Source organism: Gopherus flavomarginatus, chromosome 3, assembly GCF_025201925.1.
Source record: "Gopherus flavomarginatus isolate rGopFla2 chromosome 3, rGopFla2.mat.asm, whole genome shotgun sequence".
Taxonomy (NCBI): domain Eukaryota; kingdom Metazoa; phylum Chordata; order Testudines; family Testudinidae; genus Gopherus; species Gopherus flavomarginatus.
The window spans coordinates 47,906,469-47,921,799 of record NC_066619.1 but is presented as its reverse complement, the minus strand read 5'-3'; the positions used below and the strand labels follow the sequence as shown (position 1 = coordinate 47,921,799).

General features: G+C 41.8%; 1 protein-coding gene across 5 annotated transcripts in view; it reads left to right on the top strand.

The window, feature by feature from the left end:
• SV2C (synaptic vesicle glycoprotein 2C) overlaps nt 1-15,331 on the top strand; it is a 245,395-nt gene that overhangs the window by 144,358 nt on the left and 85,706 nt on the right. For all 5 annotated transcript variants that reach the window (XM_050944577.1, XM_050944578.1, XM_050944574.1 and 2 more), the window contains one exon: nt 1,535-1,715. In XM_050944577.1, coding sequence (XP_050800534.1) covers nt 1,535-1,715 — 181 coding nt within the window. The remainder of the gene's footprint in view (nt 1-1,534; nt 1,716-15,331) is intronic.

Here is a 15,331-nt window from a genome sequence, read left to right as displayed (position 1 = left end):
GTAATGTAGCTAAAGATTTTTTTAAATATGATTTTTATCCTGACAGTTCTCCTTTTCTTTAGTTTGAAGTGAATTTACTGGCGAGTTTGAAGGCTCCACTTTTTTTATCGATATCATGCACTTCATTGTAAATTTAAAACAGCATCACTTTATTATAATATCCACAACGAATTTTTCACTGTGTTCTTTTAATGTGCTTGGCCATGTTTAAAAAGTTTGTTTAAAATAGTGTTGTTCAAGTGTTATCGTTTGTTCAGGACAATACTATTTGAGGAAAGAACAGACTAGGAAGGCCAAACTTACTGACCGTCCGAGCCGCATACAATAATCTTTAGAAGTTCAAGAGCTGCAAGATACACACAACCTGCCCCATGGGGTGATGCCTGCCAGGGTGTGGAGCTTTTGCCCTGATGACCCCCACTGAGCTAAAGCCCTTAGACCAGGGGTCGGCAACCTTTCAGAAGTGCTGTGCCGAGTCTTCATTTATTCACTCTAATTTAAGGTTTCGTGTGCCGGTAATACATTTTAACGTTTTTAGAAGGTCTGTCTCTATAAGTCTATAATATATAACTGAACTATTGTTGTATGTAAAGTAAATAAGGTTTTTTAAATGTTTAAGAAGCTTCATTTAAAATTAAATTAAAATGCAGAGCCCCCCTGGACTGGTGGCCAGGACCTGGGCAGTGTGCCACTGAAAATCAGCTCACGTGCCGCCTTCGGCACACGTGCCATAGGTTGCCTACCCCTGCCTTAGACTCACTTCCCTGCAGGGCAGAAGCTCCTCGTCCCACCACCCCGCCGTAGGGCAGAAACCCCTCATCGCACAACACTGCCGCATAGTAGAAGCACCAAGCTCCACCCCCCTTCCCAGTCTTGTAGGCAGAGAATGGAGGGGGTATGCGCAGGGGGCTCTGGGAGCTGCATTTTAACTGTAGAAGAGCTGCATACAGCTCACAAACCACTGTTTGGCCATGGCTGGCACAGACATAGAAAAAGACAGACAACAAAGTAGTGGTTCTTTGCTACTGCTGCACTCTGATAACTATCATTCATTTGTTTCTTAATTCTTAGACTAAGCACAACTTGTTTTTAATGACTACTGGTGCTAATGATCCCACACATAACTGCTTGTTTTTATTAGGTTTCCAATGATGCATTTCTGTAGGGCAGATTTCAATTTTTGCGGTGTTATCGTGCATGCAGTGTGCTGCTGTGGGATATCTGGAACTTTTTCTCCACTTCTTACTCATCTGCGTATAGCTAGAGGCACCTAATTTAATAATATATTAAGGCTTAATGTGTCTCTAACAAAAGAGTCAGCCACGATAGGGAGTCTATTCTCACAGATGCATTTGCAATTTATACACCTAACTCACTCATAAGCAGATAGGGGACAAAATTACTTCCTGTTCTGTAATTTCACAAGTTAAAAAGTTTGCTGGAAAAATACTCTAGTATGTTATGATTGATTTTTGGTCAATTGACATCAGTTGTGTAGCTCACAAAGTAACATCTTGTTTTCTGTGTGTTGCAGGTAGCATAGTGTACCTTGGGATGATGTTGGGGGCATTCTTCTGGGGAGGCTTGGCAGACAAGGTGGGAAGGAGACAGTCTCTCCTGATATGCATGTCTGTCAATGGATTCTTTGCCTTCCTGTCATCATTTGTCCAGGGCTATGGCCTCTTTCTCCTCTGTCGCTTATTTTCTGGATTTGGGTAAGCTCTTCTGCTTTCTTTCATTTCTTTAATTTTTCTGTGTTTATGAAACTTGCCATATGTTTAATCATATATGGAAATGCACATTATGTAACATAGGGTTATAGTCTTGTTTCAGTGGCTGGAGAATTACACTGTGCACATATGTGACTAGCCCTAAAAGACCTATCAAAGGGGAGGAAGGATTGTCTTTTGGCTATGACATGGGACTGAGAACTGGAAGACGGGAGTTCGGTTCCTGTTCACGCAAGACGTCTTTGGCATAAACTCGGACAGCTAACAATTTCCTATCACTTTTCCTATCTCAAAATAAAATATTACATATCTCAAAGGTGTGTGCTAAGACTTCATTAATGTTTGTAATGCATTTTGAGAACTTCATATATATGGTGCTATACAAGCACAAAATATTACTAGCAGTTGATTGCTAAACGTAAAAACTGACCTTTAGTGACACTTGCCCCATATTGTGGGTGTTACTTTGAGGGTATATTTGAGGCTCTGTTTGTTTCAATTTCTTTTCTTTTGATCTAAATAATTTTTGATGGGGGTGGGATGATTTAAGAGATTGGCAGTAGGACCTTTTCAGTTGCAATTTTAAACCCTGCCTTGGTCAGAGTTGGGGTAATATGGGAAAGCTTCTGCAGTCTGCCTGTATTCTTCCTCTGCTTTTGTGGGTAAACAAGGACTTAGTCTCCGGCACTAACAATTTAGCACCCTCTAATAAGCACTAGATTCACAGAGGGTGAAGTTCCCCCATGATATCACTTACATTTTCACTTCAGGCCACTTGCATCCCTGAACAGAGTCTGCAGCCTTAGGGTGGTCCAGTGGGGATCTCCAGCTTCCTTCCTCAGTTCTGACTTCTGCTTCTGGAATGATGGTGGAGACTGAGGTTTTTGGATACAGACTGACTTCCCTTTGGTTCCTCTAGAGTGTAAGGTTTAATGGGATCTTAACAATTTTGTTACCTGTGCTCTATAGACACTATAGCCATTGTGAGCTGGTCAGCCTAGTCCTCATCCTCTCCTGAGGATACAGTATCATAGAATATCAGGGTTGGAAGGGACTTCAGGAGGTCATCTAATCCAACCCCCTGCTCAAAGCAGGACCAATCCCCAACTAAATCATCCCAGCCAGGGCTTTGTCAAGCCAGGCCTTAACAACCTCTCAGGAAGGAGATTCCACCACCTCCCTAGGTAACCCATTCCAGTGCTTCACCATCCCTTATAGTGAAAAGGTTTTTCCTAATATCCAACCTAAACCTCCCCCCACTGCAACTTGAGACCATTACTCCTTGTTCTGTCATGTGCTACTACTGAGAACAGTCTAGATCCATCCTCTTTGGAACCCCCTTTCAGGTAGTTGAAAGCAGCTATCAAATCCCCCCTCATTCTTCTCTTCTGCAGACTAAATAATCCCAGTTCCCTCAGCCTCTCCTCATAAATCACTGTTCCAGCCCCCTAATCATTTTTGTTGCCTCCACTGGACTCTTTCCAATTTTTCCACATCCTTCTTGTAGTGTGGAGCCCAGAACTGAACACAGCACTCCAGATGAGGCCTCACCAATGCGTAATAGCGGGGAATGATTACATCCCTCTATCTGCTGGCAATGCTCCTACTTATACAGCCCAAAATGCTGTTAGCCTTCTTGGCAACAAGAGCATGCTGTTGACTCGTATCCAGCTTCTTGTCCACTGTGACCCCTAGATCCTTTTCTGCAGAACTGTTGCCTAGCCACTCGGTCCCTCGTCTGTAGCAGCACATAGGAGTGTTCCATCTTAAGTGCAGGACTCTGCACTTGTCCTTGTTGAACCTCATGAGATTTCTTTTGACCCAATCCTTTAATTTATCTAGGTCTCTCTGTATCCTGTCCTTACTATCCAGCATATCTACCACTCCTCCCAGTTTAGTGTTATCTGAAAAGTTGCTGAGAGTGCAATCCACGCCATCCTCCAGATCTTTAAGGAAGATATTGAACAAAACTGGCCCCAGGACTGACCCTTGGGACACTCCATTTGATACTAGTTGCCAACTAGACATGGAGCCATTGATCACTATCCACTGAGCCTGATGATCTAGCCAGCTTTCTATCCACCTTATAGTCCATTCATCCAGCCAATACTTCTTTAACTTGCTGGCAAGAATACTGTGGGAGACCGTATCAAAAGCTTTACTAAAGTCAAGGAATAACACGTCCACTACTTTCCCCTCATCCACAGAGTCTGTTATCTCATCATAGAAGGCAATTAGGTTAGTAAGGCATGACTTGCCCTTGGTGAATCCATGCTGACTGTTCCTGATCACTTTCTCCTCCTCAAAGTGCTTCAAAATTGATTCCTTGAGGACTTGCTTCATGATTTTTCCAGAGATTGAGGTGAGGTTGACTGGCCTATAGTTCCCCGGATCCTCCTCCTTGCCTTTTTTTAAAGATGGGCACTACATTAGCCTTTTCCCAGTCATCCAGGATGTCCCCCAAACACCACGAATTTTCAAAGATAACGGCCAATGGCTCTGCAATCAGCCAACTCCTTTAGCACCCTCAGATGCAGTGCATCCGGCCCCATGGATTTGTGCTCCACCAGCTTTTCTAAATAATCCTGAACTACTTCTTTCTCCACAGAGGGCTGGTCATGTCCTCCCCATACTGTGCTGCCCAGTACAATAGTCTGGGAGCTGACCTTGTTTGTGAAGACAGAGGCAAAAAAAGCATTGAGTAATTTAGCTTTTTCCACATCCTCTGTCACTAGGTTGCCTCCCCCTTTCAGTAAGGGGCCCACAGTTTCCTTGACCATCTTCTTGTTGCTAACATACCTGTAGAAACTCTTCTTGTTACTCTTAACATCCCTTGCTAGTTGCAACTCCAGTTGTGATTTGGCCTTCCTGATTTCACTCCTGCATGCCTGAGAAATATTTTTATATTCCTCAATGGTCATTTGTCCAAGCTTCCGCTTCTTGTAAGCTTCTTTTTTGTGTTTAAGATCAGCAAGGATTTCACTGTTAAGCCAAGATAATTGCCTGCCATATTTACTATTCTTTCTACACATCGGGATGGTTTGTTCCTGCAACCTCAATAAGGATTCTTTAAAATACAGCCAGCTCTCCTGGACTCCTTTCCCCCTAATATTATTCTCCCAGGGGATCCTGCCCATCAGTTCCCTGAGGGAGTCAAAGTCTGCTTCTCTGAAGTCCAGGGTCCATATTCTGCTGCTCTGCTTTCTTCCTTTTGTCAGTATCCTGAACTCTACCATCTCATGATCACTGCCTCCCAGGTTCCCATCCACTTTTGCTTCCCCTACTAATTCCTCCCTGTTTGTGAACATCAGGTCAAGAAGAGCTCTGCCCCTAGTTGGTTCCTCCAGCACTTGCACCAGGAAATTGTCCCCTACACTTTCCAAAAACTTCCTAGATTGTCTGTGCACCGCTGTATTGCTCTCCCAGCTGATATCGGGGTTATTGAAGTCCCCCATGAGAACCAGAGCCTGTGATCTAGTAGCTTCTGTTAGTTGCCTGAAGAAAGCCTCATCCACCTCATCCCCCTGGTCTAGTGGTCTATAGCAGATTCCCACCATGACATCACCCTTGTTGCTCACACTTCTAAACTTAATCCAGAGACTCTCAGGTTTTTCTGCAGTTTCATACTGGAGCTCTGAGCAGTCATGTTGCTCTCTTACATACAATGCAACTCCCCCACCTTTTTTGTCCTGCCTGCCCTTCCTGAACAGTTTATATCCATCCATGACAGTACTCCAGTAATGTGAGTTATCCGACCAAGTCTCGGTTATTCCAATCACATCATAGTTTCTTGACTGTGCCAGGACTTCCAGTTCTCCCTGTTTGTTTTCCAGGCTTCTTGCATTTGTGTATAGACAATTAAGATAACTCGCTGATTATCCTGCTTTCTTAGTATGAGGCAGGAGTCCTCCCCTCTTACGCTCTTCTGCTCATGCTTCCTCCTCGTATCCCACTTCTCCACATCTTCTCCATTACTAGTTCCCTGCTTCTTTCAACACTTGATAATCCTTAAAGCTACAGTCTTAGACTTGGAACTGACAGCTGTCCAAAAGAAGTCTCATATATTAAACTCATGACATCTTGTAGAGTAGCTGTACCAACCAATGAAGGGTTGACTGGACTGGTCAATGACCTCTAGATGACCCTTCACTAACTTCCAGAAAGGCTCTGGTTCCACCATTACTTCTTCTGCAGCCCTGCTTTGAAGTCTTCAGTAGTGGCTGTGGCTTGTGAGCCAGTGCAAGTCAAAACCACAAATCCATTCCTCATTATAAGGATGTGAGAAGTTGGCTTATTTGACTAGATGTAGAGATCAGTAGGACTTGAACCCAAACCTGAAGTGCTGTGAGGCAACTGACAGGCCCACACTGCTACCTAGTAGCAGCTGTAAGCTGGCTTCTACCTCTGACCCATAATCTACAGAGAGAGGTTCACCACCACAGGAAGTTCCACCTCAAGTGATCTGACTGACAGTAGTCTTAGCGATCCCTAATTGGCTCCTTGTCCCTATATAAACCCATGGAATGTACCGAGTAGTGTCCAGGCAATAATGTGCATCCCTAGCTAGCTGCCATGACTGCCCTGCTTCTCTGTTCATGAACCTCTGGTCTTGAGCTTGGGTCTGACTCCCAGCTGATCACTAGAACGCCAACATGGACCTCGATACCTGGTATTGACCCTTAGCCTGATTCCTGACTCTGTCTCTGACCCTTGGCTTAATTTCTGACTCTGACCTCAGCTTGATTCTTGATCCTAATGCTAGCTTTGACCCCTAGTTCGGTTCTGGAATCCCAGGCTCCTGCCACTAGTTCTGACTACTTTCCCCAAGTATCCTGACAATAGGAAGGCTTATTTATCTGCAACTCCACAAATGAGAGTGGCTAATTATCAGGATCCTCTTGCTAGATATGAATACGCCAAGTGGAACAAGCTGTCATCTTTCATGGATCATCTGCTTGAAGATGTAAGAGGCCACAACCATCTAATCAAGGCTGCTTACAGTGCCTCAAATGTCACAGCTATTTCAGTAGCAATGATAGTAACTGTGAGAAGCTGCTTTCTAAAAATTCTAGTTTATTTCAGCATGTGCAAACCAAGTTGTAACATCTACTTTCTAAGGGGCTGGAACTTTTCAGTTGGGGGGGGGGAAAGACTGGAGGGAGGAGGAAGGTTGAAATCTTGGCTTTCTTAGGACTGTCTCAACCATCATAGTTTCCTTACCTAGTCAAACCTTTTTTTAAACTTTCCCTTTATTTTTTTTAGTAGTTTGTTCAACACAGTACTGTACCGTATTTACTTTTTTTTTCTCTGCTGCTGCCTGATTACATACTTCTGGCTCCAAATGAGGTATGTGATTGACCGGTTAGTTCATATCTTTGAGGTTCTACGGTAGCGTAAATGTGAGAAGAACAATCACCTACTAAATTAATAGACCAAAAGCCACAGATACTTCCCCTCGACTTTGTAGTTTATGGGGACATATCCAAGGGTTGGGCTTTATACACCTGCTGAGAGGATAACAATTTGTTTCAAGACATGTTATGATCTAGAGAGAGTTTCCGTCCTGCAGTCCTTGGTGCACATTTAATTGGAGTCAATGCTCAGCTGCCACTGCTTTTCTAAGAAGCTTTTCAATAGAGCCTATTTGCAAAGCTGCTGCCTGGTGCTCTGAACACGCTTTTGCATAACATTGCTCCCTAGATTTAGCCTGAAGAGCTGGTACTTAATTGAATAGTGTTACAATCATTATTCTGATCCTGCTCAGACCACCTTTATGAGGATCACAGTTACCAAATTTCCAGGACCAGAATCAGGTTGCGTGCAATGGCAGTCCTTTGAGATGAGTGCCTGCACGGATCCATGCAAACCACCTTCGGTCACCACTTCTTCAGAGTCTATGCGCTGACCTTTGAGGTACTAGAAGGAACTCTGAGGAAGGGTAAGGACATAGCTCCATATATCTAGCTTGCATCTAGAGGTTTGTATTATATAGTCCCAGAAGCAGTCACATGAGCCCCAGTCACCTAACCCCCCATAGTCATGGGCTTCTCTTAGTGATTAAAATTCCTAAACCTCCAATCTGAAAGTGGCTATTTCTCTCTAATAGACATTCAGGCTGCACATGTACCCAAATGACCTGCATCCTACTATACATGGTCCAGAAGCACTTGAATTTAAAACACAGTTACAATGAACTGCATTGTACTGATTTTCATTAAATTACAATTTTTAAGGCATCATTCAGCAGTTATTCCTCAAGGGAAAGTGTTATGATTGCCTGCTCACTTTCAGATATTACCAGTTTCCTGAAGGCTCTGAAGGGAAAAAGTCTTTTATGAGACTGGGTGGCAGTGGGAGTCTGTCACCAGGCTATAAAAACCAGGCAGAGAAAAGAGGAGCTGATAGAAGGGGAAGTAACAGTTGCAATCGGACAGTGGAGCAGGAAAAGCAGGACAGTAGTTGGGTTGATCCAATCCAAGAAGCAACTTAATAGCAGTTGTATGTTTCAAACTCTCTCATGTAGCATCTTAGCTGACCACAGGTTAAAGGATGGATGAATATTGCAAATGCCATCACAGACCAATATAATCTCTACTGTACTTTCACTGTCTGGCTCTGGTTCATTTTATAAGCAGAAGGTGACTAGATATTTCAGTCAAAGAGCATATTACTGCCTTATGCATTTTAATCTTGTGTGTTTTTCCTATTTATCTGTTTATTCTTGACATGCCTCTGCATTTCAAGCCCCTTTCATGAGTAAATCTGCAAACAAACACCAGATACTTTCTAAAAGCAGGTTCCTGATTGCTCTGCATAAGTGTTGCTTGCATCCCAGCTGTCACAGTGTGTGTTGCCCAAATCTACTGCGACAAATTACAGCCCTGCAGGTAGATTAGCAGACGCTTATAATTTTTTTGATGTGACAAATAGAGAGATGCCTCTTAGTTTATTGTTTATTTTCAGAAATCCATCTCTCCTGCCATATATTGGCTAAATTCTTTTTTGTTCTTCACTCTTGTAATTCTACAGAACAAATGATAACTACTGATTAGTTCAAACATAAAAATGTAAATCCCTGTTCCTTTACACTTGTATTCAGTATGATGAATTTTCTTTTGAGGTCAACAATTGCACCTTCTTTTGCTGAAAACTAAGACATAATACATTATTTTGAGTGATTTTTTTCCAGTAAGTAATAGTTCTCTTCTTTAAATGTTGCTGTCTAAAATAGAAAGATTGAAAATTGATATGAAAACACAGTTATGATGGAGGTTGAGTGAAACTTCACTGAAGTTGGATGACAGATGGGCATGATAGATGTAGATAGGATAAATGTAAGAAGCAGTTAAGGTCCTTTTTGCAATAAGATAGGTAAAACAACAGGATACCTTTTTTAAAAAAAAACAACCCTCACATTTTGGACCACTTTCATATTTGGTGTAAGCCCATTGAATGAATTTAACCCATTATGTCTAGCACTTATCCAAATGGTATAAATTTTGTAACACCCTTAGTGAATGAATTCATAAGGCAGTGCTCAGAAGTGCATGTAATATTTTTAGGAAGGACATATCTACTGTAACGAAAATCCCCAGGAGCAGGACTCCAACTGGCTAGAAGACTGTCTCATTCTTGCAGATGATGACCTTGTCTTGATAAAACATGCCTTCATTACCGCCCAACTGGACTTGTAAGCACTATGCCTGGGAATATTACAAAATACAGCTATGTGCTTCCTCAGCAATCTGAGGTGTCACCACCCCACTCCGTTTCTTGCTCATGTCACTGGCCTCCCACAGAATACTGCATCAACTTCAAAGTCTCAGTCCTTTTTTTAGGGCAGTATATTGAAATTCCACTAGTCAAGAAAGCTGAAGTGCTGAGGGCAAGGTATTGAAAGTTCACAATAACTTTATTTATGTAGTGAAAATGTAAATAATTGTCCACTATTAAAACTGAAGCAATTTTGTGTTGAAGTGATAAAGATTTTATGCCACCAAGAGAAAAGTTTTTAACAAAAATACAGATTTAGGCTTTAGCTCCTGATGCTGTGAACACTTATGCACTTTGAAGTCAATGAAACTATTCATGTGTGTAAAGTTATGAACCTCCTTAAATGTTTGTAGGATCAGAGCCTTTCTTTTTGATATGTTGTTCTTTGCCTATAGAAATTTTATAATATTCAGATAAGATACTCTAATAGTAGAGACATTTTTTAGAAAGCATTTATAATTTAGTTCATTATAAATTTCAATCTAAAATTGCAATAAATTGCACAATTTTTCAAACTGGTTTTATGAAGCCTCAGATGTATTTAAATCAATGTGTTTTTTTTTTTAAATCAGGTGATTTCAATCATGATTTAAATCAGTCCACCGTGCTGTCAGAATAGCCAGCATTTTTAAGCTAAGGCCAAGTCTTTTCAGTTCAGTATAGAAAAAAATAGAAAGGGGTGTGTGCGTGTGAAGAGATATACATTTTGGTGCCTGATGTTTATTTTACAAATGAGGATTAACAACATAATTCATAAATTTAACAAGGGCACATAGCTTACTTTGTTTAGCTAATTAATTGTCTGAAGCAGATTTAATATTGTGTCCTGTGGGAAAGGGTGTTGTTATTCCCTGTAAAATGCAGGGTGAAATCCTGGTCACATTTAATTCAATGGCAAAACTTCCATTGACTTCATGGTAGTCAAAATTTCACGCCTGTTTATAATTTTACCAAGGGGCTAGTGGTGATTCAGAGCAGACTGCTATAATACATCATTTTCAATTTTATTATAAAAATACAGTGGATCAATTTTTTTTCTGTTATGCCAGCAAAGATCTCGAATAACTCAGCTGAGTCATTGGAAAGTTATCTTATATTACCAAGGCAAATTCAGATAATGCTTCCAAACCTTCAGCTATACAGGGTTTTTAAGTCATAGGGTACAATCCAGCCTGCTAAAAGCAGGTTGACATGTCAAAGTGATGTTAGCTGCCCATGCTCCAGTGTGGTGTTCTCAGTGGTGATGGTCACTGCTTTGTGCAAAACCCCAGTTTGAGTGGCCTGGGTCATTCATTGAGCTGGGCAACATTGGTTTAAATCAAAGCAACTAGAAAAAGGTAGAGTCCATAAACGTAACATAAATAAGACAAAAAGCTCTTGGCCCTCAGGGCTTCCATCTCCATCTAAGTCCCTTGTACTTCTAGTCTCCCAGTTGGCCACAGGAGAAACAAACAAGTGCACCCTGCCCTGGCCCATGACTTTGGTTATTGTCTTCCTGTGAAGGTTCAAGGTGACCCTGTGCCTGTGTAAGCAGGTGGGAAAGGTCTTGTTGAATATTTCGGGGTGTCTGTTTGTCATCCTGGGGGACTTTTGTCGAGGCACCCTTGTGGGTTCTTTCTGACACCCAGCTGGGTGTTAGGGCCTTCCTGGGCCTTATCTGGCCTAGTTCCCATCTCTCCCTCATGGTGCTGTTCTCTTCCTTGTTGCTCATAGTGGCCCATGCTGCCTCTTTGGTGGGAGGCTCCCAGGCAGCTTGAGCTGTCAGGTAGTCTTCCATGAGGTGGATCGCTTCCATCAGTGTTTCCAGCCAGCGTCTGCAGCCCGAGTCTTGGCCTGCCAATGGGAGTATCTGTACGAACTGTTCAACAACAATCAGCTCCACTGCCTCTGGTCCCATCTGAGTTTCTGACCAGCACCACCAGAAGTCCTTCAGTTTCTGGGCAACTGCTCATTGCCTGGCCTTTGGGGGTATCTCTCGTTGCAGAAGAGCTGATGGTAGGTCTCTTCATTAATGCCTTATCAGGCTCAATATGGCTGTCTTCACGAGTTCATAATCTTGTGCAGCCAACCAATCAAGGTCCTGGTACACTGCCTGAGCTCCGCCTGCCAAAATAGGGCACACTGGATAGCTTACTGCTCTGAGGGCCATTGGGATGCCAACGCTAGTCTCTCAAAGATTATCTGGAAGGACTTGGGATCATCATCTGCCATCATCTTGGGAAATGTTAGGTCTAGGGATGTTCCCCAAATTTTGGTAGGCACAGCTCCTGCCATGGTGTGGTTCAAGCAGCTTTGTAAAGGCAGCAGGTCAGTCATATACTGTAATAACTGTTACTGGTGTCACCATCTGCTCTAACAGTTGCTGTTGTCACTGCTGCTGTCGTGCTTGTGAATTGACTAGCCACTGTAGGAGCTGATTCACCTTCGTATGGGACTTTTTTGTTGTAAATTTTTTGTTTTGTTTTTAATGAGTTGTCCACTTTTCAGTGGTAGTGATATCCCACTTTTGGTACCACTCATCATTAGTAATGGACACCGTCTTTTTCAAAACCTCAGTTGAAGTGACCTGGGTTGGGCCTTGACCTGAGCAGCAGTGGCATAAATCAAATCAACTAAGAAAAGGCATAGTCCATAAACAAGTCAAAAAGTCCTTAGCTCTCAGGGCTTCTATCCCCATCCTTTTGTACTTCCAGGTGCTGCTAGCTCCTTTGCAAGACTAGCAGAGAGTTGTTGCTCCCTTGAAGTCCCACACTCTTCTGCCCCCTACTTATCTTGTTCCTCCCTCTTTATTTCTCATAGGTATGCCACGGTGGGACTGGTTTGGGTGTCTGCAGGCAGGAAGAGCTCTTAACCTCTTTCTGCCTGTGTGTTATGTTGGGTTTGTAGACCTCATCACAGGAGTTTGAGCTGCTTTATGCTGACAGAGAGCATCCTGGTGATATCTTAAGCTGTTTATTGGGGATCAGGATCTCTCTCCTTTTATCATGACACTAGAATATGGCACGTTACAAGTTCCTCCCTCCTTCTGTTTACTAGGAAACATCCAGCCATTTCCCCTAAACCTCCACAGACACTTGTATGAATTCTAGACTCAGGACACATTCCCTTGCCTTGAGGTCTGCTAAGCTCCGAGCCCCACAGCTTGCATGGCCTTGGAGATCTGGGAATAAGATTACATGCTGAATCTTGAATTTCATAGTCATGGGCCCCAGATTTGCCTGAACTGTCCCTGTGTACTGGATAATTTTGTAAAATGATTTGAACATGCAAAGCTCTTTTTAAATACTTAAATATGACCATTTATTATTAATACAACATTGCATAGGCTACCTGAATTTGTAATTACTACCATAGTAACTGCAATATGTGGATATAGACTAGGTTCTCTACTACGTGACAAGAACTTAGAAGTGACTATTTTCCTTTTTGCTTCAATCTGGACCCTCATTTAATCAAATTTAGAAGCAAGAATATGGTGATAAGACTAGTAGAAGAGTGACCAGAATATGTAAATACCAGTTAAATATACCCTGAGGCCACCACAAACTTCTTTAATGGATAGAATCAATTACAGGAAAAAAATCAGCCAAGAACTCGTTTTCAAAGCAAATATGGTGTTAAAAAAACAGGCTAAAGCAAGCCCAAAGTGAAAGTGTTGCTTCTAAAAGATGAGTACTTTGATCGCTAAGTCAACACAAGTTCATGTTCCATATCCCTGCCTCATCCTACGAGGTGTTGAACACTTGTTTCTGCCACTGCCAGTGATTCTCCAACATAATATAAGGAACTTAATTTTAGCAGCGAGTGCTATACTCAGGGTATTTTTGTAGGGGTGAGAGTCTGTGCTCCACCTCAGACTAGGAGGGGAGGTTATGGCAGCTTTAAAACACTTTTGTACATGTCCAGTCTTGGGCTGTTCTGGAGACTAGACCCCAGCCTGATTGAGGCAGCTCTGAGGGCCTGTCTAAACTAACAACATCCTCCACAGGCTCAGAATCTCAGTAGCACTGTGGGCTGCAGCCTCATCCTTGACTTGCTTTCCACAAGCTTACATCCAGCAGTTCCCTACTCCAGGACTTAAAGCGGATCCTTGGAGAATGGCCTTATGATTGTCTTCTGTGTCTGTACCAGGGGGATTCTCACCCAGATTGGTATGAGGCTGTAATGTCCCCTTTACACCATTCTGGCCCTTTTATCCACCATAAAAGAACGGGAGTGGGGATGAAGATTTCACACTACATTTCTAGCTCTGTAGCAAGAGTTGTATTTTATGGGGCTATGAATCTGTGTAGCAGGACTTCTGCAGAGAATTTAAGAACTAGCATGCTTCAGTCTATCTCAGGAGCTATTTATAATATATGTAAGAGTCTATTATGGATCCGTTGCAAATTGATGCCTAGAAGGAAGCAACAAAAGAACAACCCCCTTGAGACATGTAACCACTTAGTGAAGTACCTTAACATCTTCTAAAATAAACTGTATTGGAACGCACTGAATGTTCATAGGGCAGAAGTTTATTTTTGTATTACTCTTTTCCTCTATAATATTTGTTTTAACCTGTTGGTAAACTTGCTTCTTTCTCCCAATCAGTTTTAGCAGCCAGTGTGAGAGCAGCATAAATGTGCATTTATCCTTATCTTGAAATTCAGTTGCAACTTCACCAGGTGTGAATTGCAGCTGTTTTACAGAGTATATCCCACGTCCTCTGAGAGATTCACTGATATGAAAATACTCCTTGAAGCCCCATAGACATTGTCTTGAACACTGAAAAATGAAAGCACAAATCTTGAGTCCTGGGACATGATGGAACATTTTGCAGTTTTAAGAAGGTTAACTGTCTTTTTGGCCTATAGCAAAGAGCTAAAGACCAATAATGAAAGGCCTGAATCTAATGCTGAAAATTATGCCTATCTTGAATTTTATTAGGTTTTATAGAAGAAAGCTGAACCATTTTTCTCAATGTAGCCTTTTGAGAGGTCCATATTTTCACCATAGATGAACTGTAAAAGTGTGTTTTAAATAGACATTTCTAAGCTCTCTGCAGGCCGTGGCCACATTGCAGAAAAGGGGCTTGATTTGTGTCATTGACGCTGGACCCCTAGCACAACACAAGCTTGGTATCAGATGTAATAAACCAATTTACATTGTTTTAAATCTAAGTTGGCAATCATAATGAGTAAACATTTTGCTTAAATATTAAACAACAAAATTCCTCCTTCTCATTGGTAAATTGGTATTGATGGTGATTTATTGATCCCAATTTTAATACTGCTGGTGTCACAGATGATATCATTTTTTAGCAGTATGGCCCCTGGTAGCACAAGCTTCAGAAATGCTCATTGTAATAAAAAACCCATTCATTTCAAGTACTCTGAAACAACTGGACAGAGTAGGAGATGCTTCTAGTCTCCTAGCTACTGTGAAGATGGGCACCTTAGAAATGCCTAACTAGGGTAGAACTGCCAGGATGCTACAATGAAGAAAAGGCCTTTAGTTCTCATTTCAAACTGTTCAGTTCTAATCACAGGTATTTTCTTAACCTTTGTTTTTTATTAGCATTTGTTCATTCAGTAAAAATACTGTATAGGAGTCTTCCAACAATGTGGGTAACAATAAAATATGTATTGCTGTGTAACGTCAAAGAGTTACCAGCACGTACAGTATTGCACAGTAGGGAGAAATAAAGTAACAACTCTCTAGTCATTGCATCCAAAATTAAAATTCAATACTCAAAGACCAAAAAGAGAAAAATCAGCATAAGTTACTAGCAAATCAGACAAAATATAACTGCATAACACTTTTTAAGCATACATGTAATAATCAGGGAT